The sequence below is a fragment of the Gallus gallus genome, chromosome 17 (genome assembly GCF_016699485.2).
Source record: "Gallus gallus isolate bGalGal1 chromosome 17, bGalGal1.mat.broiler.GRCg7b, whole genome shotgun sequence".
In the NCBI taxonomy this organism is placed as follows: Eukaryota; Metazoa; Chordata; class Aves; order Galliformes; family Phasianidae; genus Gallus; species Gallus gallus.
This window is the reverse complement of record NC_052548.1, coordinates 2,299,538-2,319,976: the sequence shown is the minus strand read 5'-3', so window position 1 is coordinate 2,319,976 and position 20,439 is coordinate 2,299,538. Positions and strand designations below refer to the sequence as shown.

The 20,439-nt window shown below is 44.4% G+C and overlaps 1 protein-coding gene across 3 annotated transcripts in view; it reads right to left on the bottom strand.

The window, feature by feature from the left end:
• The window catches only part of PNPLA7 (patatin like phospholipase domain containing 7), a 116,458-nt gene that overhangs the window by 55,684 nt on the left and 40,335 nt on the right, over positions 1 to 20,439 (bottom strand). For all 3 annotated transcript variants that reach the window (XM_025156087.3, XM_040649098.2, NM_001130742.2), the window contains 2 exons: positions 12,206 to 12,319; positions 939 to 999 (listed from right to left, as the gene is read on the bottom strand). In XM_025156087.3, the coding sequence (XP_025011855.1) occupies positions 939 to 999; positions 12,206 to 12,319 (175 nt within the window). The remainder of the gene's footprint in view (positions 1 to 938; positions 1,000 to 12,205; positions 12,320 to 20,439) is intronic.

The following is a 20,439-nucleotide window of genomic DNA, read 5'->3' as shown; positions in this document are numbered from 1 at the left end:
CCTCAGAACTTCAATGGCTGTTCTCTGATCCAGCTCCTATTATTGCCTACCACTAATTTTCCTTCCATCTTCTCCAGAGCACATATTGTCCCATTTCCCAAGCAGTGCAAACTCTGCCCTAGGTCACAAAGGCATTTCAGCATGCACAAGAGATGAAGAACAATTACAGCTAGAGATATAGACAAAACTGATGGTGTATACAATGCACTTAAAGAATGGACTTGGAAATCCTTTCCTCAAAATGGCTTCAAAACCTGCAAGGTGACAGCTTCAATTCCAGTCACCCTGGAATATCATAAAACAGCAATAAAAGAAATAGAGAATTTTTCTATTAAATCAAAATGCCACAACAGCAAAGAATCCCACGACACAATCAGTGGTTAACACACATTTGTTTTCTGTTAAAAGCTGCTCAAGAACAACCAACTACGGGAAACTTCCTCCTACTCACTTCAATTAGGAAATTCACTTTGGTTTGCCTCTGCCACATACATAAAACTTACCAACCAATGCATAATGAACCATTTGCTCTCAGACAATTCATTGAGATAATGCAAATACAGACATACTAAGTCAGTCAGTACACAGATGCCACTCAGCATGACTATTGGATTCAGGTCTATCATGGCAGTTATTTCTAACGATCCCTTGGAGCTGTTCTTTTGCAAGAGATTTCATAGAAATAGCACTGCACGTACACAGCAGTGGTTTTCCATCTCATTCGCAAATCATTCCACTCCCATCCTTATACAGCCACATCTCCCCACCAAAGAAATGGTGTACTTACATATACCAAATTTAACATTCACCAACAGCAAAAATATTTAGGGACAAGTTCTCTTGTCAAGTGGTTGCTTTCTTTTTCTGAATTTAACGATGTAGTTCTAATTCCAAAGAAGCACCAGAATGGATGGGAACAGTCCAGCAATGACTCTTACCTCCCTGCTGAAGGCTGCCAAGGATCTTCTCGCCCAGCAAGTGAATAAGCCTAGTCACAACCTAGCAATGGGAGACAAGAGGAAGAAAAGAAACAAACACTCAGGCAGAATATACTCAAAACAATGCAATTAAATGGACACTTCTAAGTTTTGTAAAACATTATCTCTAGTTGAAAAATAGGAGATACAGTATTGTAGCCATTACTTTCTTCCTGGTTGAGATGTATGGTGTCTGATCATTTGTCTTGTTTTACCCAGGAAAAAATAAAAAATAAAAACAAAGCCATTCTTTAACTTACACTGGGAACAGAAGGCAAAAAAAATCCAATTAATTAGGGGAATATGTCAAACCCTGTATCCAGCTCTGCTTTCTCTCTGCAGCGTGCCTGTACCCCCACCACAAAGTCACTCTGTTTGGTGCCTGCTGCACACCTCCACCTGCTATAAGCAGCTCGGGCTCCAGTCTGCACTCCAATTCCCCATGCAGTCCTGCTTCCAACAGCCTCCTGGGAATTGGTCAACTCACAATAAACAGTTTCAGATGTCTTGCATTAAGAGGACAAACACACACTCGAACCACACAGAATCAGAGCAAAATACTTATCAGGACATTTCCACGCCAGCCCATCAAATCCCGTTTGCGTGGTCCCTTTGAGCTGACAGACTTTCCTCTCCCCCCAGTAACCCTGAGAAGGACTTTTGCTGATAGAAACCACTATTCTCATAGCCAAGGAAAACTTCTAAGCTCGTCTCCAACACCAATAATCAATATTTCCCAATAATTTGTACAGTAGAAGACTAATAATTGCAACATCAATCAATGGCAGAGTTGAAAAATGCACTGTTTATTCTGAAAGACCTCTGCACGAATGTTTTACCAAAGAAGAAATGAGATACTTAAATGCATTCAGAATCATCAGAGTAATCATTAGACATTCTCCCCCACGCAAACAATTCAAAGTCAGATCCCCAGCAGGGCATCAAAAAGCAAAACAAAATACAAAACAGAAAGCCCACAGAAATCACAAAACATCTCCAAACTAACGGGCAGCAGCGAATGGCAACCCCGGATCTCAGCCAGAGAGGCACACTGCTCCGCAAGGAGCAAGCACTGCAGGATGCATCCCTCAAATACAAGATGGTGTAAGCACTGTGACAGCTCAGCTTCCCGTCTGAATCATTCTATGTAGGCTACTTAAAAAGAGGTTGACACAGAATGAGACCTCGCAGCTTTAATATACAAACACAGATTTCTTGGGAGCATCGCCATCCCCATCTCTCACACGTCCACCTGCCAACCCACACATACACACTGTGACTTCAGCAGTTTTAAAAGTATTATTTAACAACATTTTACTCTTCTGGATGGCTTTAAACATCAGAGTTTTAATTATGTTCCAAAACCAACTCCTGTATTTATAACGTTTTCTCCCTTACAGACAGCTAAGGAGAGCTCCAGTGAAGTTAAAGAAAATGCCCAAGGTTAATGACAGAACTAAGAATAGAACCTATTGGTCTCATTTTCCAGCCGGCTGCTTGTAGTACCAGGAAATATTATTTGTCTTGTTTGCAAAAGCAAGCCTTGCAGCCTTGGTACATATAGATATGGGAAAATTATTTCCCCGGTGACTTTGTAAGACAAGCAAATTGCTCACCATAACAGGATGAGTCACTCTGTCGCAGTCATGGCAACGTCGAAGGAACATCAATTTGAGATGGTAGCTAAGAACTGGCCTGAAATTTCCTTGGAGTTCTCTATTACTTACACTGTACATTTTCTTACAGATAAAAGAAAAAAAGGAAAGGTTTTTTTCCTTAACAAAGGTTTGTCTATCAGTTTGAGGGAAAAATCATTATAAATCAGACTTCTTCATCAACAATAGATCCAAGCTTCGATGACCAACCTAAACCCGTGGCTCTGCAGAGCAGCCGAAGCAGCTCTCAGCAAAGCAGAATTCAAAATCCACAGACAAGAAAGGAAAAGAAAGCCAAAGCCACCCATCCCTCAGGTTTCCCAACAGCTCCAGGCAAAGGCAGCCTTAACCAAGAGACATGGGAAATAGGGGCAGGAGAGGACCTGGGTGGCATTAATGGGCTGCTTCAGCCTTGGGAAGGGAGCAGAAGTGAGCCCCTGGGCTAGGAAGGGATATCAGGGAAACACATTACTGCAAATGTGCCACGGAACACCCATCTGACAGTGGCACCAGCAGGAGAATGCCAGCTAACCGGGCACTGGCAAGCACCTGGGAGCAGACATCCCTGTGTTATCTATTTTGGTGCATTCTGAAGGAAAAACACTTGGAATTGGTAGCAAGGTAGAGGTGAGAAAGCAGGAAATCTCACGGTGCTGCTGGGAACCAGCTGTGCAAAATGCACTCACTCCCACTGCAGCCCCATTCCCAGGGCCAGGCAGTCTTTCCAGCACAGAGATGCCTGGTGCATTCAGTCCTGGATTTCAGTCTCTCCTATCACCTCAAAGACATGCCCTGCTCCCACAGACACAGCTGCAGCCCAATCTGCTGGCACAGAAGCACTCCGTTTGGATTTAAGGTTTGACTTTGGTTGGAAGAAAAATCTGCACTGCAAAAAAAAGGCAGCTAGATAGAACGTAGATTTATCTGAGAACAACAGGACGTTTCTAAATGAGGTTACAATAATTAACTGCCTGCAAAGTAAATGCAACTTTTCGATCCCTCACACTATGGAGAGAGGCAAGCATGGTTTAGTTTGTGAGGAAGTTGAATTTACCATTCCTCATGATTATAAACCATGCTTGCAGCGAGTAAATCCTGTTCAGGTAATTGCAGTTAATCACTTGAACCAATAATGAGCAGAGACTTCAATTAGGCACTTCTGCTGTAAGCCCAGGCACGCATAGGGCTACACAGATGAAATCACCATGCTGCAGATTGAACTCATGCTTGCATAGAATAATGCCCTCCTAGTCACAGTGCTACCATTTCAAGCTGTAAAATGACTCAAAGTTCACATTTCCAGGCTTTGCCAACAACCTGTAGGGTCACCTACACACCTATAAGGGCCTCTCAGTGAGGCTCAGGGCTCCAGGGCCAAGGAGCTGCCCTGAACGTTGCAGCGGGCCACGTCAATAGCCAGAAAGAACTCAGAGGCAAAGAAATTCACCCTCCAGAGCTTATGCAAGAGGCCAGAAGGAAGAAGGCTTTCTTTATGGGGCTAGAAAATACAGAAATATTCAATTTCAAAAGCTACTCAGGATTCCAGGTGCATCAGTACCGTTCTCCAAGGGCCCTGAGATCTCTCCTCCTCCTGCAGATGTGTATCTGTAGATTCATAAAACCTGTCCCACAGCAGGGCACTCAGGTGAGACAAACTTTGCAAAGGAGAAAGCCTTCCTCCCTCTCCCACGCCCTTACCTTCTCTGATCGACCCATCAGAACTCCTCTGTGCAGGTCAAAATAAGAAGTATTTCATACAGTCATTTGAGTTGGAAGGGACCTTGAAAGGCCATTTGGTCCAACTCCCTGCAGTGCACAGGGACACCTACAGCTCCATCCAGCTCAGAGCTCCATCCAGCCTGACCTTGGCTGTCTGCAGGGACTGGGATTTCTCTTCCTCAGACGGTGTTAACACTTCTCTCAGCACCATTTCACTATCTCCTAACTTTCACCTTGCCACTTACCACCTCAGCTACCCAGAGACGTGCTTACTGTTCCTGACACAGCTCCATCCTGAGGAAGACCCACTCAGGTTAGCCCAGCAGCCCCCACTGCCTCGCACTGAACGTCTGTTTCTGCACTTGGTACAGAGGTTGTGGCAAGCCATTAATTTTCCCCTCTGCTTAACTAATGTTGAATTACAGAAAAGACCTGCAGCCTCTGCATTGCAGGGCAGGGACTGAACTTCCCATTCCCAAGGGGACCGTGTTCTCTGACCTTCAGATGAGTCACTTCAGCTTCCAAACAAATCTCATTCAGCCATGGGGCCAGGCAGGATTCCAACACAACAGCAATGCAGGCACCCAGCTGGCACCCCGTCCACCTGAGGTGTCAGGTATTCCCCTGAGCTACCTGCTTCACACTAAGGTAATTCCCACATTGGAATAGCTGCTGTTACCCTGCAGTGCTCTATTCCCTGTAATACCCTGAAATATTTCAGCCTGCTGTCCCTTGCCTTCCAAAGCTAGAGTCATCCTAAAGCTTTTCGTCCTATTACATGGTGAAACTCTAGATCTGCTTTACATTAAGCCCTCGTGAATGTGATTTTAATGCAAATTCCATTGTAAATAAGCATCCATAGGAAAGTATTTTCTTCCTGTGAGCTGCATAGATTGCCTGACAAACTGCCTGTTAATAGCAAGCCACAGTACCAAACGTCTGTATAGTCTCAGCTAACTTTCCACTAAACCAATCTAAAAGAATCACAAAGCCGTCACAAAATCTGCACCAATATCCTGCTTCTGAATTCACAGACTAACACAGCCACAGCCCATCAATTTAAAAGGCACTGAGCAGTAGTACAAATTCACCTCAGTTAGGAGAAACGTGTGTTGTGGTTTAACCCAGCAGGCAGCTCAGCACCACACAGCTCAATGCCCCATCAGAAAAGGACAAAACCCACGAGATAAGGCTGGTGTAATGAGCACAGTGCAGTCACCACCCACTGACCCATTCCCAGCCAGCCCCCAAGCAGCAGCAGCCCCCCCACTTTTACTGCTGAGCATGACACCATAAGGTCTGGGACATCCCTTTGGGTGGTCTGGGTCAGCTGTCCTGGTTCTGTCCCCTCCCAGCACCCTGTGCACCCCCAGGACACTGTGAGAAGCCAAAAGTCCTTGACTTACTGTAAACACTCCTCACAGCAACTAAAACATCAGTATGCTGTTAATGCTGCTTTTCTCCTAAATCCAAAACATGGCAACGTGCTTCTACAGAGAGCAGCGCACCACCTCAGCCACAAGGACAACACATAAGAAAAACCAAAATGAAATGACCTACTCAGCAGCTGCACCCCACGTCGTGCAGCACCCCAACCAGCTGCACACCAGGTGTGACATCACCAGGTCACTCCAACCTGAGTGCTTGCATTCACAAAGCAAGCGTTTCAGCACCTCAAGGAGCAACAAACTCACCATCTTCAAGGCAGACCAGTAATTCAGCATCCTGGGTATTGAAGAGAAACTGCACTTCGTTGAATCTGTTTAGTTTTGGCTTTCTATGTTGGGACACACATCCCCTTATTGTAACCTCCTGCCTCTCCTACGTCTGCATGGGCACATCCTCACCTCAAGGTGGGGAAGGAGGTGGGGTGGGTTGGAGCATCATAAAGCGTGCTGCTCCTCATAGCACAACAGGCAAACCAACCACAATGCCACAGATTGAGTCAAACTCTTCCACCACTTATTAATAAATTTTATTTTGTGATTGCTGAAAGGCTTAAAGAAAAAATCTAAACTAAGGATCAGGTTTAAACATATGTTGTTTTGTACACTTAAGGCACAAAAAACCTTTGCAGGAAAGCCAAGAGATGGTCCTATCCCTTGTCAATGGCGTCTTCTTGTCTGCCTGCAGGCTGCTGCTTTAGGAAGCCAGCCTTGGCTGAGGCAGCCAGGGAGCCAGCCTGATGCACAGCTTGGATCCCATACAACCAACCCTACAAATCTGAGGGTGGTTTCCTTTCCAAGTCTATTCTGATCCTCTCCAGTGGATCCTCTAACATCATCCACACCCAAAAGAACAGCGTTCTCGCAGTGAATAAAATTGCTCACAGCAGAGCGATGTATTTTCATCTGACTTTGAAATTGAGAAATATATATGAAGTATATTTAAAAGTTAAGCCTTCAAAACAGGCAACTGACAGACCACTTTTAGTTTAAATGTTAAATAACAATTTACTGGCACCTTCAGAGCATGGTATTATAGACCTGCACATCCATCTGATTTAGTTAAAGGACGAGTAAATGGGTTCCCTACCACACAGAGACCCAACGTGAATAAGCTAGTGTGGAAAACAGGGCTGCCAAGGGTTTTCTGTTCTACAAAGTAAGTGCAAGTGGGGGAAAATAGTAATAATAGCCATTTTATCCATACAAATTCACACAATAGCAGCTTCATTTCCATATAGAGCTCATTCCAGGACTGGAGATTATTTTCTACCAGCTCTCTGAAGGCTTTTTGGGGTGGGGGCACAAGAGAGGAAGAGTGGTACATCAGCTCATCAGCTGCATAAAACCACGGCACCATCGAAGCTTGCTCTCTCCCACATCAGTTAGCCCACAAAGCACTGCACTTGTCACAGAACCAGGGAGCTTAGCGGGGGGCCCCAGATTAAAACTCACACGGCTCAAGAACCGCAGTGACAAAGCAAATCCTAAATGCTCACTCACAACCATTCCTGGCACCTTTACAAATGCCACCAAAGCACACGGAGGAACCGAAGCTTGATCCTGGGGTTGTTGGAGCTTCTAATGCCTGCGATCAATCATGTCTTGAAGAAGAATGTCAGCCTCACATCAGTGCTATGAGTAAGCACGCGCTGCTGCCTGCCTCACCTCGGGGAGCTGCAGTCAGTGACTACGTTTCTGCTGAACGCTTCTCTTTGCTCCTTTTCACATCCGCTTCTCCCACTGTCAAGGAAAACTTATTTTAATGGGCCAGGAGAAAAAAAAACTAACAAGGAAAAATCCAGAAGCGTGGCCTCTCCTGACCTATTCCATAGTGCTACATCAAGCTTGAATAACACGATGCGCAACATCCACAGCGCTGGGGGGAAGAGCTTTGAAAGGAGTGCACGTTCCCGAGCTCTCTTTGTAAGGCAGATAACTCTAGGGAAAGTTCCAAAAAGCTCTGGTTAAAATAGGCAGACAGACACAGCAAACCTCACTGCTAAAGATGGATGATGAGTTCTGAATATATTTAAATCCCGAGGGCAGACTTAGAGAATTAAAAGGAAGATGCAGAAAAGCTCTGCAGTTTCTCGAGCACATTTGTAGCATGCAGAAGGTTGTCTTACAGTTCACTTCTCCACGGCGCCAAAGCAATTTCTCAACGCAGCTCCCATCAGCGATGGCAGGTCTACATTTCAAGTTAGAATTACAAAAAGATAAAACAAAAATCTCAGCTCAGTAGAGGCAAAGATAAACAGTGAAACGCGATCCAAGCTACACACTGATGTTAGAATATCTCTAATCTGTTAACGAATTCTGCACTCTTGCTACTGATTCAGAACTGCTCCATGGTGCCAAAAATCGTGAGCTTACTCTCCGTCCTACTTTTCAGAACCGAAAGCAGTGATGAAAATAGAAAGAATCAATTCCATTTCACTCCTGCAACTCTGTAAAGCTCCAAGCAGCACCAGAAGCAAGCTCTGAGGCTGTCAGAGGAGCAAATGCACTGGATGGCTGAGTGCCCCAAGGCTGCGCTGGGGAGCTGCGGCTGCAGACAGGCAGTTAACCTGTGGCCCTAACCCTAACCTGTGGCCCAGGTCAGCCTCCCGAGATGCCCAAGGAGATGTTCTGCACTGTGGACCACCTTCAGCTGGGAGCATCCAGGGTGCCCCATCCAGAGCAACTCAAGGTTGGGACACTTTCCTGAGGAGCAAGATTTGACTCCATGCATACTGAGCAGGATCTAGAAATCAACAGCTGGCATTTTGGGCACGTACTCTGAAATTTTGGCTATTATTGACAGGTTGGGTGAGATTCCCCATGCTCACCCATCTGTTTCATCCCCCAGAATAACAGCAGCCGGAGGGGGTCACAAAGACCCCTGCAATCCACTGTCCTGTCCGTAACAGGACCAAAGCAGATGTACAGGAAAGAGAAAAAAGAAGGCAAACAGATGGTGCATCCCTGAGCATCAGCTGTGCAGCACAGCTCAAGGAATGTGAATTACTGTAAGGACGAACAGAGCGTGATTTCGCTCATTTCTCATTGCTGATGTGAACAAGCATAACTCATGTTTGCAATTCTCTCACATATCAGGTAGATTTTTCTAGTAATGTATTCAAGAGTTAGATTGCTTGGTGGGTCAGCAACAAATACCAGGACTGACAAAAAACATGCAGGCTGAAGCATCTCCTCTATTGGAATTAAAGAGATCTTCACCCTTCACATGCTCAAGGGGAACTAATTGAAAGGGTAACTCTATCTCAGAAGCTGCACAACTCTTGGCTGTTATGTCCATTTAGGCTCTATGGAGGAACATCAAAACAAGAGCAATTCTGCTGTTGGATTCCTCTGAGCATTTCACTCAGGGAACAAGCACCAATGGTGGATCACTGTTCCCCCAAACAAGACTGAGGTGTGCAGAACCTCCTCACTCAGTCAGGGACACGTATGTTCAACAGAGGCACAGTTTGTTTTGGTTCATTTTTGTCTTTCCCCCCCCATACAAGAGAACTAAGAGGGAAATCTCCATCACTCTGCAGAATCACACGCTGGTTATTGCATCCTAGTTGGTTACTCCAAAATGACTGCACCTGCTGTCCCTTCATTACTGCATTCCTTCTGGTTGGATAGGGAGAATATCATACATCCTGCATATAAATCCTTCTACCAGAGCAACAGGAGGGAACACAGCTCAGAGTTCACGTGGCTCAGCACTGAACACCACCTCAAACATAATGATTTAAGAGGTTATACAAACAAGTAACAATCTTGTAGCCTCTCTAGGGAGCAGATGCAGTCTTTTCTCAATATCCAGCTGCTGCAATTTCAGTACACTACCATTTGCTCTGTCTCGATATGGTGAGTAATTCATGCCCTTTCTATCAGAAGATAACTTCATACGCTTGAAAACAGCTATCACTTTTTCCATTAACCTTTCAATCTTTTTGCCTCTGTAGGTTAATATTTCCAAACACCAGCCTCTCATCCTTTGATCCTCCAGCCTCTCATCATTTGGTCTGCCTCTTCCTTCAAGCGCTGCCACAGGCTGACACTGGAGCTTTTCCAGTATCAGGAAGGATGCAAGGATTTCTCCCCTCCAAAAAGCATTTTAATAACAGAGTTACATTTTCCACTATGGCACAGCACTGTTAAGACATGTTCAGCTTCTGATCTCTATCATCCCCTTGGTTGGACCTGATGACCTTGAAGGTCTTTTCCAACCTGAGCAACACTATGATCCCTGGATTCTTCTAGGAAACTGCTGCCCAGAGCCTTCCCTGAATGCAATATATTAGTTTTCAGCTCAAAGAGTTCTCTCCATTACATCCTCTGAACTTCACTGTTGACTCCGTGCTGCCCAGCAGATTTCAAACTTTCTACCCAATCGTTTTTCTCCATCAATTGAATTCTCTCTCACTTCTACCCTTCCTCTCTTTTGTCTAATGGATCTAACAGGCAAAAAGAGAAAACACAAGAACTCTGAGATCATATAAACATTTATCTTATTTTCTTAAGACAGTCCAAAGCCAACAAATCCCCTGCTTAAAGTCTCTTATGTTCCTCTAATTCTAATGCTTGTTCAAAAATCACCCTATAATGAAAACAGAAGCTCTCACAACTTTGACACTAGTTTAGTATTAATCTCAGAACTCAGGGATCTCAAACAGCAGCAGCAAATAATGTGTTTTTCTAACAGCCTCTTTTGAGAGACAACTTTTCCTCTTCTTCCGTTACAGATAGTTGGCTAAACTATAGGCAAGCCTATGATCCTCCAGAATTCAGTCCTCGGAAGGTTAGGAATTTGTGGCTGATGGAATGCATTCTTCAGATACGGGAGGATTATTCAATTTCTATTACAAGTAAGTGTTTGAATTGTACTATAAATACAGCACACTAGTTCAGCTTCAACTGCAAAGTGGAAAGATTCACAGCTCTACAGAGTACCATCTGGGGGAAAGGAATTCTGCCCTTTGATAGAACAAGAAATGGAAAGAGTGGAAAGAGTGAAGACACAGAAATTAATTATTGCCCGTGATAAAAGCACAGAATCAGAACGCAGCCTTTGTGCAGCTCAGCATTCAAGATATTACTGAACGTTAAATGTTCAGTGCTTGCTAGTAATTCACAGTTTAAATGTCTATGGGTAACATTTAAAATTATCAAGAAAGGATGAGTAAGGAGAAAGGTGGTTTGAAACTCCAACTGGCTCATTTCCTCATCTCCTGTTCAGTCAGCAAGGGGAGCAATATTGAAAGGGCAACTCAAGCAGCATGCCATGCTATCTCTGCCCAGTTTGTTGCTAATTATGTACAAGAAGTCATCTATTGCTACCAGTTCATAAATGTGGGCAACAAATCTGTTAAGCTGAACAGACGAGAATAGAATCAGCAAACTATTCAGGAAGGATTCGGGGATCCAGGAGTGACTTATTAACTAACAACAGAAGTCCAAAAACGTTGCAGCAAAAGTTATGCTTACATGGAAATCAGGAAGATTCTGAACACTCACCGCAGTGATGAAACTCCAGAATTAACACAGACAAATACCTCCAAGCTTTTGTAATGTGAGAGTGCATGAATACAGACTTTCTAATTCACAACTGAAAAAAACCCAAACTATCTCCTAGATGGTATTATGGTCTTAGAAAGACAAAATAACATGAGTATTTTAATCAGGCTTGTCACTTTGGCAGCTTTTTAAGAAATCTGGTAAAATAACTACATGTCTTAAAGAGAGGAAAAGAAATAACTTGAAGTAACAGCATTAAAGAATTGTCTTTAAGGCTAGTTAAACGACTTAGTGCTTTATGTCCATGATGCTCTTAGGGACAAAAACAATTAAATTTTAAGTCCATCACTCTTAGATTTGCAGGAAAGAGGTATAATGTCAAGTGAATTAAAGAAGATGAATGACTTGATGGATTCAAGGGAGCAATCACAGTCTTCGGAACATAAAGAGTTGGTGGCAGTTGCGGAATGAGGATGGATGGCACAGAAAGGGAGGAAGAAGAAAACCAGCTCCCAAGTATCAATGCTCTGGAAATAAAAGTATATATAATCAAGGCTTGACTTTGAGTCCTAGTGAGTAGGACATATGAATAATAACATTTCAAAGTGATTTTGAAGTCCAAACTGTCATTTACTGTTAATACCACTAAGTGATTTCCACTTTAAATGCAGGACATGCATACGTAGTAGTGTGAACTTTTTCCAGATATATAGAGGATAAAGGGAGAGAAGTTGGTGGAAGTCTGGAATAGATCAGATCAGATTGAGACAGAACAAGACGTTTTCTGAGAATGCATCAATCATGCAAAAAAATCCAGAGGGCTCTGTGCTAATGGAGAGTTTTAGCTCCCGAGATACCATTTAATGCAGACAGAAAATAGTTGTAATTTTCCTACCTGGGGGAATTTGCGTTTGATAGATGTCAGGGCTCCCTCTGGGAGTTTGGCAAGTTCTGAATCTCTGACGGCATGAACTGTTGTGGCTCTAGGCTGATGGGTTAGTGCCTCTACCTGAAAGAGAACAGAGCCAAAACATTAGAGATAATGCTTAATGTGCTGTAAAAATAGTACGTCAGGGTGAAGAAACCAAACATTCCCAAAAATGGGACTATCACACTTTTTGGTCACCTACACTGCAAACAGAATATTACTTCCCACCCCATCCCCTAGGAGCCCTAACAGAGGGAGCTTCCTAAAGGTACATCCATCTGCAGCATGTAGCAATATCTATGCAATCCAAACCTCACAGACGGATGTTCTGCTGTCTTGCACGCTCATAGCAACAGAAGTTATATCTTTTTGCTGTATCTTTTAATCCTTCATTTTTAATTGCAAGAAAGCCACCTGAGAGAAAGAGGAAAATTCAGTTCCCTACTGCTTTCTCTTTCTTTGTTCTCCCTCCCTTCACCTACCATCACTCTGAAGTACATTCATTTCAGTCTCAGAAGCTGAATAGCAGCAGCCTTAAAACAGGCAAGAGTTGCTGAGAAAGGGAAGAGAAGCAAACCCACATGTTTTGGCAGAAGAGAGCTTTGCTCTTCCCCAGGTACACACATGTGGATCTGTGCTGTGTAAACACAAAAACACGTTACAGAATGCAGCAACCTGAATACAGTGTCCGATTACTTAATTTAGAAACAGTTAATTTATGGAGAATAGAAGTTTGGAGCAAACGGTGGCACTGTGAAAACTGATGTTGAGATGTTCTCCTTTGCAGGGAAGAACCGACACAATATAACCGAGGAGCAGGTTGTGAAGCCCTGCTCTGCAGAGTGCAGCCGTGTGCCGAATCCCCTCCTGTACCACCGCAGAGCCCGGCACCAGCTCCCGTGGTGCTCTGAAATGCAGAAATCAAATCCCCTGGTGAAATATTTCCACACTCCTAATGAGATCGCCCGCTAGGAGAGATGGCGTCACTTGGAGCTCAGGCGTGAGCTGCAGCACTTAATTGCTTAGTAACAGCCCAGTGCACTTGTGCAAGTTCTAGCACTAGGCAGTGTTTACTGGGTTTAAAACCCATACATCATGCACTCAGAAAAAAAATAGTGGCTGCTGTACCAGCTGCAATCACTGAGATTAACACAAAAACAACATCCCCACCCCGGCTGCAATAAATGGGCACTTTGAAGAAAAACAAGCACCAACTCCCATTGTAAGTTGCCCGGCAAAAATAGAAGAAAATAACATATCAGCTTATGATTGCTTTTTACAGATCTGGTTGCATAGCTTCTGTTTACAGCAAATTCCAACGGACGTAATGCCTCCCCTACAGAACTAGTGCTCAGAGTTAGCGGGGGGGATTACACACGGTGTGCTGGCTGAGCTGGGCCAGACATGCACTTCTGTACAAGGAGATTAATTTAAAACACGCAGCTCCGTGACCCCACTTACAACAGGAGTGCATTCTTGGAAGACCGCACGTGCACAAAATGGGCAATGCAGACGGCCACAGCACTTGCAATTAGTCCACAAGGCTGAGATGAGCCCGCTTGTATCATTCATTCTCAAAAATAGCTGGGTCAGAGGAGCTTAATTCAACCACAATTGTGCTGTGTGTGAACAACCTCACAAGTTAATGTGAATTAACACCATTTTGCAAGACTAGGCCTTTGGTTTTTGTTCAGTGCCAGGGGTGTTTTGTTATGTAATGACGTTTGAAACCAACTATGCAGCCCACAGGCTGCGGGGTGAGGTCATGCCATCCCTGTCCATTCACAAGTCCCCCTCAGGGTTACCCCAATGGTTGTGCAATATCCTCTGTTCATCTCTGATCCCTACTACCAGCTTTTGACCTCAGGTTTTCAGATCTGCCGTTAAGCTTCCTCCCTCTGAAAGCAGATTAAGGATTTCAATCACTAAAATAAAACTCCTTCTTCTCAACCAGTCATCAACTTGCTGAGTTCAATTTGTTTAAAGAGAAACAGTCCCAGTGCGTAACACCCTTTTCCACTCTTTCCATTATATGAGAGTGCACAAAATTAACACTGCTCCCAGCAGCTCACAAGTCTTTCAGAGGAGATGAGACTTGCGAAAAGAGAATTACAATTCAAAACAAAGCCTCAGGGAATTTTTTTTTTTTTCCTCCAAATTGTGACTTTTTCTGTTTCAGTTGAATGCTGTTTGTCCATAGGGAGAACAAAAGGGAGATGGAGACCTTCTTCCAGCCTCCTCTACTGGGAGCTGCTCAGGTCTGCAGAGCAAGAGGCATTCACAGCACCCTGCGTTATGCACTCCTGCAGCTCCAGCAGCTTTGTTGAAAGCAATTCCCAACTGCTTACAGAGCACAGATTTTGTGCCACTCTTGCATACGTGCATTATACAAGTCTTGCTAGCAGCTCGGCTATCCTCATGCAAACACACTCCACTATCCCAGCTTAGACAACACTCTGGGTCTCAGACACTGTACACCAAGAAATTCAAGTTTTGCCTTGTCCTTAACATCTGCATTCCCAACCTCTACTTCCATTAGTTTTCCCAGATGATTCATATAATGCTTCCTCTTCTCTGGAAGATGGAAAGTTCCCATTCAACACCCAGACCACCTGTAGGACCGTTCTCCACCTTTGCTACGTTCTTGCTTCCCTCTCAGCACTCCGTGCTTACAGGGCCCATGTTGCACCAGTTCTATAATTTTGTACACAGGGCACTCCCAAATTGAACAGGCATTGGTTTTTCCTCACCCTTTTTGGGGACAGAAAGACCTTCTAACCATTGAGTCATATTTTTCCCCTGTCAACTGAGCTTTTCTTCTTTGTATTTATCCTTCTTAATAAACTGTTCGAGATGCTGCTTATTCAGAGATGTGGGGTTTGCTGGGTTGGTTTTGTTGTTGTTTTGGGTGGGTTTTTTTTTTTCTATTATTGCTGTAAAAAACAAGGTTCAGACAACACAAACTTAAAATCACTTCAACTTCAAGCCACAATCAAATTGATTTGGCTCCTTTGTCCAGTGAACGTTTTAAGCAACCTTCCTTATGTTCCAGGTTTGTAAGCAGCACAAGACTTGGCAATCTAGCTTGAACCTGAATATGGACAAAATCCACCTGCCATCAGCAGATCACCCCTAAGATTAATTCTTGGTTACACAAAGAGAGGGAGGAAATTCTGTAGTTTTTAGACACGTAAGTAGATATATCTATCACCCTGGCTCAGAAAGAACCTCTTCCCAGACTGCTGTAACCATTTATCCCTTCCAGCACACAACACAGCTACAGCATTTGTTCCAATGTAAGGAAGTACTCATGCCCCCTTTCCCATTTCTTTTCAAATTCCACTGAGCACAATATATTTCGCTGGAAGCAAAGAGCACTTCTTTTGGTCCTCTGGTTGTTCTCCCACAGCATCCGCTCCTCCTCAGTGAGGAGCCTCTATCAGCCCTGCCCTTCACTGGTGTTGGGTTTTAATCACCACTGCCATTCTTTATTCACCCTGCACTCCCTCAAATGATCCTCCAGTGTTCATGGAGCTCCCTGAAGGCCGCAGCCACCACCTCCCTGCTCTGGCTCTACTGGCTCTTCTCTCTGCCACCTTAATATCTGATGTTATAACCGCAGCAAAGCCATGCTGCAGCGCTGTTTCTGCTCTGCAAGCAGCCAGGCTGCCTTGTTTCAGCAGTCACACTGCAGCACCAAATGTCCCGTGCCCATTTCTCCCACATCTGCCCTACGGCTCCTCATGTACAGTAAATACCAATGTCTCCTCTCTTCTAACCCCATCAAATCTCAGAAGTCTGTCTGTGCAACACTGCCTTTACTCCATCTCCTCTAAGGGATGCATGAAGTGATGCTTTGAGTGGTATTAATAATTTGCACTGAGGAGTACATGGAAACTGCAAGTGTTACTCCGTGGTCCTTGTAACTGATGGCACACTTCACACAGGAGGTGGTCCCCCCTTCACTGCTGCAGTTCTGTTGTTGCTACTGCTAACAAAAAGAAGAAACTCACAGACAGACCTATGCTCTTTTTACTGTTTCTTCCAGTTAATTCTGACAGGCTTTTTTTCATCTCTTCCTAATTCAGCATTAAATAGTGATAAAAACACATATGATGCATCACGTACGATGCCAATGATTCACAACCTTGGCTTAGAAGCTTTTACAAAGAAAAAGTGCTATAAATCCTTTAAAACAAGGGAGGAAAGCAATTTACATTCTCACGACCTCTTCTGACTCCACTTTCAACAGTCAGCCCTGACAGCTCCTCCAGCTCTCTCCAAATTACACAGTTGCAAAGTAACATCCAGCAAGCGCCCTGCTTGCTGTAAGCTGGTCTAATTACTCCAAAGTCCTTTTTGAGCCACATCCAACAAAACACTTTCAATGTTTGCTAAACTTCAGCATACGCAGCCTACTACTGCAAGGAACCTGCTTCAGCGGGGGGGTTGGACTCCGTGATCTCCAGAGGTCCCTTCCAACCCCTATGATTTTGTGACCCTGGGTCAATATCCCCAGGGAAGGACACACAGCTATCCACATTTTGAGCTGTAGGCACCTCAGATATATCGAGGAGAACTTGATCAAACCCAAGGCTCCTTCAGGTTAGCCTGTCTTCAGCCAGCACTAGATTCATATGCGCTTTTGGCTCTTCTGTGCATTCCCTCCCCATCCATGTGTATAACACACCGCTTTCAGCTTCTCTTTCTCTATAGCTGTTATTTCACCCCAATAATCTTTTATTCTCCTGTATATCATATTTCTTTTTCTCATACTCGTCTTTTCCTTGCTGTGAGCTCACAAAAAGCAGTCATCTTTGACAGCAGAAAGCCCAGCCGTACACCACCATCTCCAGCACAGCACAGCACAACAGCAAGCACCGCAGGAGCACGAGGTTGGGGTGTCAGAGGACCCTGAGAAGGTCTGAACCCCAGGATTTAAGTTAACTTAAAATCTTCATCTTCCAAAGATTTCCTCCCCCTTCACGACAGCCCCAAGTGCTGCCTGCCCATTAGCCTGGTGTTTGTATGCCTTAACGTTTTCATGCTCACTCAAGACACTTTGGCAATAATTAGCAGCCCAGAAACAAACAGGTAAAGGAACAGGGGAGGCCACAGGACACCAGGAGACACAGGGATGAAATATACCACCCGAGGAAGTGTAGCTGCACCAGCGGAGGCATGAGACAAAATGTCAACACTGACATCTGCTGATAGTTTAGGAGGCTCATGGAAAAAGAAAAAACAAGGCAGCCACACAGGTATGGGCAGCACACACATCCCAGCAGCCAGCACAGCCGTGCAGGCAGACGAAAGCCACGCACACATGGATTGGCACAGCAGTGCTCCTGCCAGGCTAGGACAGCAGATGAGGCTGCTGCAACTGAACACGGCCATGTAACCTAATGAATGTTACATGAAGGGCAACCAAACACTACATGGAACATTTCTCTTCTCGTTTAAACAAGCTGCTCTCAGGCCTTTCCTCAGCTTGTCTGCACCTGAAGCAAATACGTGGCTTATCTCAAATATGTTTCCTCCTGCCAGTTTGGACGGATCCGAAACATTAACTCGCTTGTATCAGGAAAGGACAGAGGAGACACTGCTGGAAGCAATGAACGAGTGGGAAGTGCAACCAGACGAGCTGCAAATCGATGCTATTTGTGGGAGCAGTGCCAGTGGATGAATGTGGTACACCATGTACTCTCGAAAGTTATTCTGACAACCACTTTCTGCAATCCTTTGTGTGCCAAATTAACCCTGCGACTGAGGACATCCAGCACTTACACTAGGCAGAAAGAGGAATCCAAACTCTCTTCTATTTATATGTATGCTTGTGTATAGGACTCATACACAGAAATACACAAGGAAGACATATACACCTTAACATACGTGTATCCATGTATGTAAAAATGAAGACTGAGCTTCCTACCTTTTGTAATTAAGGCAGTGGAAGTCATGTTACTGCTTCTCCAGAGAAGAACTGAGCCTGCATGCAGTAGCAGTGCAATGACTGCCCTGTTACACTGCTGAATGTAATTAAGGGACCGAAAAGAGAAGGGGTATAGGTGGGGAAGGGAACTGGTAGCAAACCTCTCGGTATATCTGAGCTTCATTTCTATCTACATCTGGCTGTAGAAAACACTCACACTCCACTCCCCTAAACCAATAAAAAGCTTACAAATACACTAAATGCTACCTGGAGCACTTCTCTCCCCATCCATCCCCCCTTCCCCCCCCAAAAAACCAACAACCCAGCAGCCATTAGATGTACACAGGTTCTCTGAATAGCATCTGCCAGCATTGTGCTACTGACAGGCACACAGCACATTCCTGTTATGACTGAATGGTGCTCGAATGTCAGCAATGGAAAGAGAGAACAGAGCACGGTGACCTGCTCAAATACCTTCTAACAAGGGAAAGATCTGATTGCCTTTGACTCAGCTGCACATCACAAGAACAGCAGCAAACAAGAACAAGAACAGCAAACACAGCTGCAATTTCAGCAACATCCTTCCCCATCCTTCACTGCTCAGCCTTTCTCCATGAATACTGTTCCTCACCTCTGCTTCCTGCTGTTTGGGAGCCTCCAAGCACTTCCATGATGGAAGGGATCCCATTCCTCTCCCTTACTTAATGTCACTTGCCAAAAAGACAAGTTGTAAGGAAAAAAAAATATTCTTTTGCTAACTTATGCATGTATTTAGTAGAGGTTGAAGGGGACATGGTATTAACTCACACCACTCGCAAACCAGCTTAGTTTGATGCAGTGTCCCTCAGAATGGAAAGGAGAAAGGAGCAGAACGCAGGGGAAATGTGAGATGGTCCTGAAGAGGAGACCAGAAGTTGTATGGAGAGCTAGTTGACAGATGGACAATAGCAATGACATAATCAAAAGGAAGTTTGTCTGGAAGAAGGGAGACATGAAGCAGTGTAAGCAATGACAGTTTGATGAAAGTCCCCTCTCTGAAACCCAGAAGGTCATCAGCCCATCTCCCTGCCATCACAGACCCTAACGTTCTCTCAAGAGCCCTTGGCTAAGGAGCTTTATTGGTGGCACCTACAAAACCAAATGACTTCCCCTCACAGTATCAACGCCAGAAAAATTAACAACAGACCCTACCAGGCTGCTACACTGCACCACAACCATTTTCAGCTATGGTCTCCTGCTTACATCAGCTGTCAGAATCAAGATAAAATATAAGTTGCAGTGAACAAATAAATTGTGGCGGGTGTGAGAACCCAAAAAATACACTATTCAACAGCTCCCACTGTGAGGAAGCCACCGGGAAAGCGAGGTCCAGCAGGCTCAGAGCAATGACTGCCCTTCAGCCGAGAGCATCCCTGAAGCAGGTCTGGGAATCAGGACGCTGAGCTTCTAATTTCAGTCTGACACTAATTCAGCTGTGCAAGCATGAGCTCATTTCTCAGAGCTTCCCATGTCTCATTTCTCCACCGGTAAATGCTGCTATCTTTGTTTTTCTTTACAACTTCACACCTAAGATACTAGGCAAAAAATAATTTTAGTAACATCTTACCAAGACAGGCGGTGCAAGAGATGGCAAGAGAACACCTCCTTCCAGAGCCACGTGTTCCAGCTCAATGCCGAGCGACTTCTGGACCTCATCCGCCTCCAGTTTCCACAGATACAGGCTGTGCCCAGAGCGCCTGAGGTGCCATTAATCCTGAATTAACCTCTCATTTTTCAGTGCCTTAAAGCTTAGGAACTGTAGAATTCGTGGTTTGAATATAATCACATGCAAGTAATAAGGAAAAAAAAAAATCTCCCACTTGAAAATTGCCAATGGAACCAACCCTAACAGAGTGGAACTTGCCTGGTTTTAGTGCTGTTATTGAGGGTACGGTGCTATTCAGTGAGCTTGGTGCTGCCGAGAGCAGGCGGTGTATGACAGCATTAATACTGATAAGGAATAAAAGCCTGACAAGTGTAATCCTGATACCGGTGCTCCCTTTGAGGATTACTCAGCAATTAAACATTTCTAACAGTGGTGCATTTCAAAAGGACGGTGCTCCAAACCCCTGAGGAAATCAGAAGTCATTTACAGATTATCTTGGGTTTTAACTTTTCAGAGAAAAAAAAAAAACACGCACACTGAGCTATGTTAACATTAATGAGATGAACAGCTTAGCATCTAAAAACACCTGGAACAGCCATTATTTCTAGAGTGCAGAGCACGATT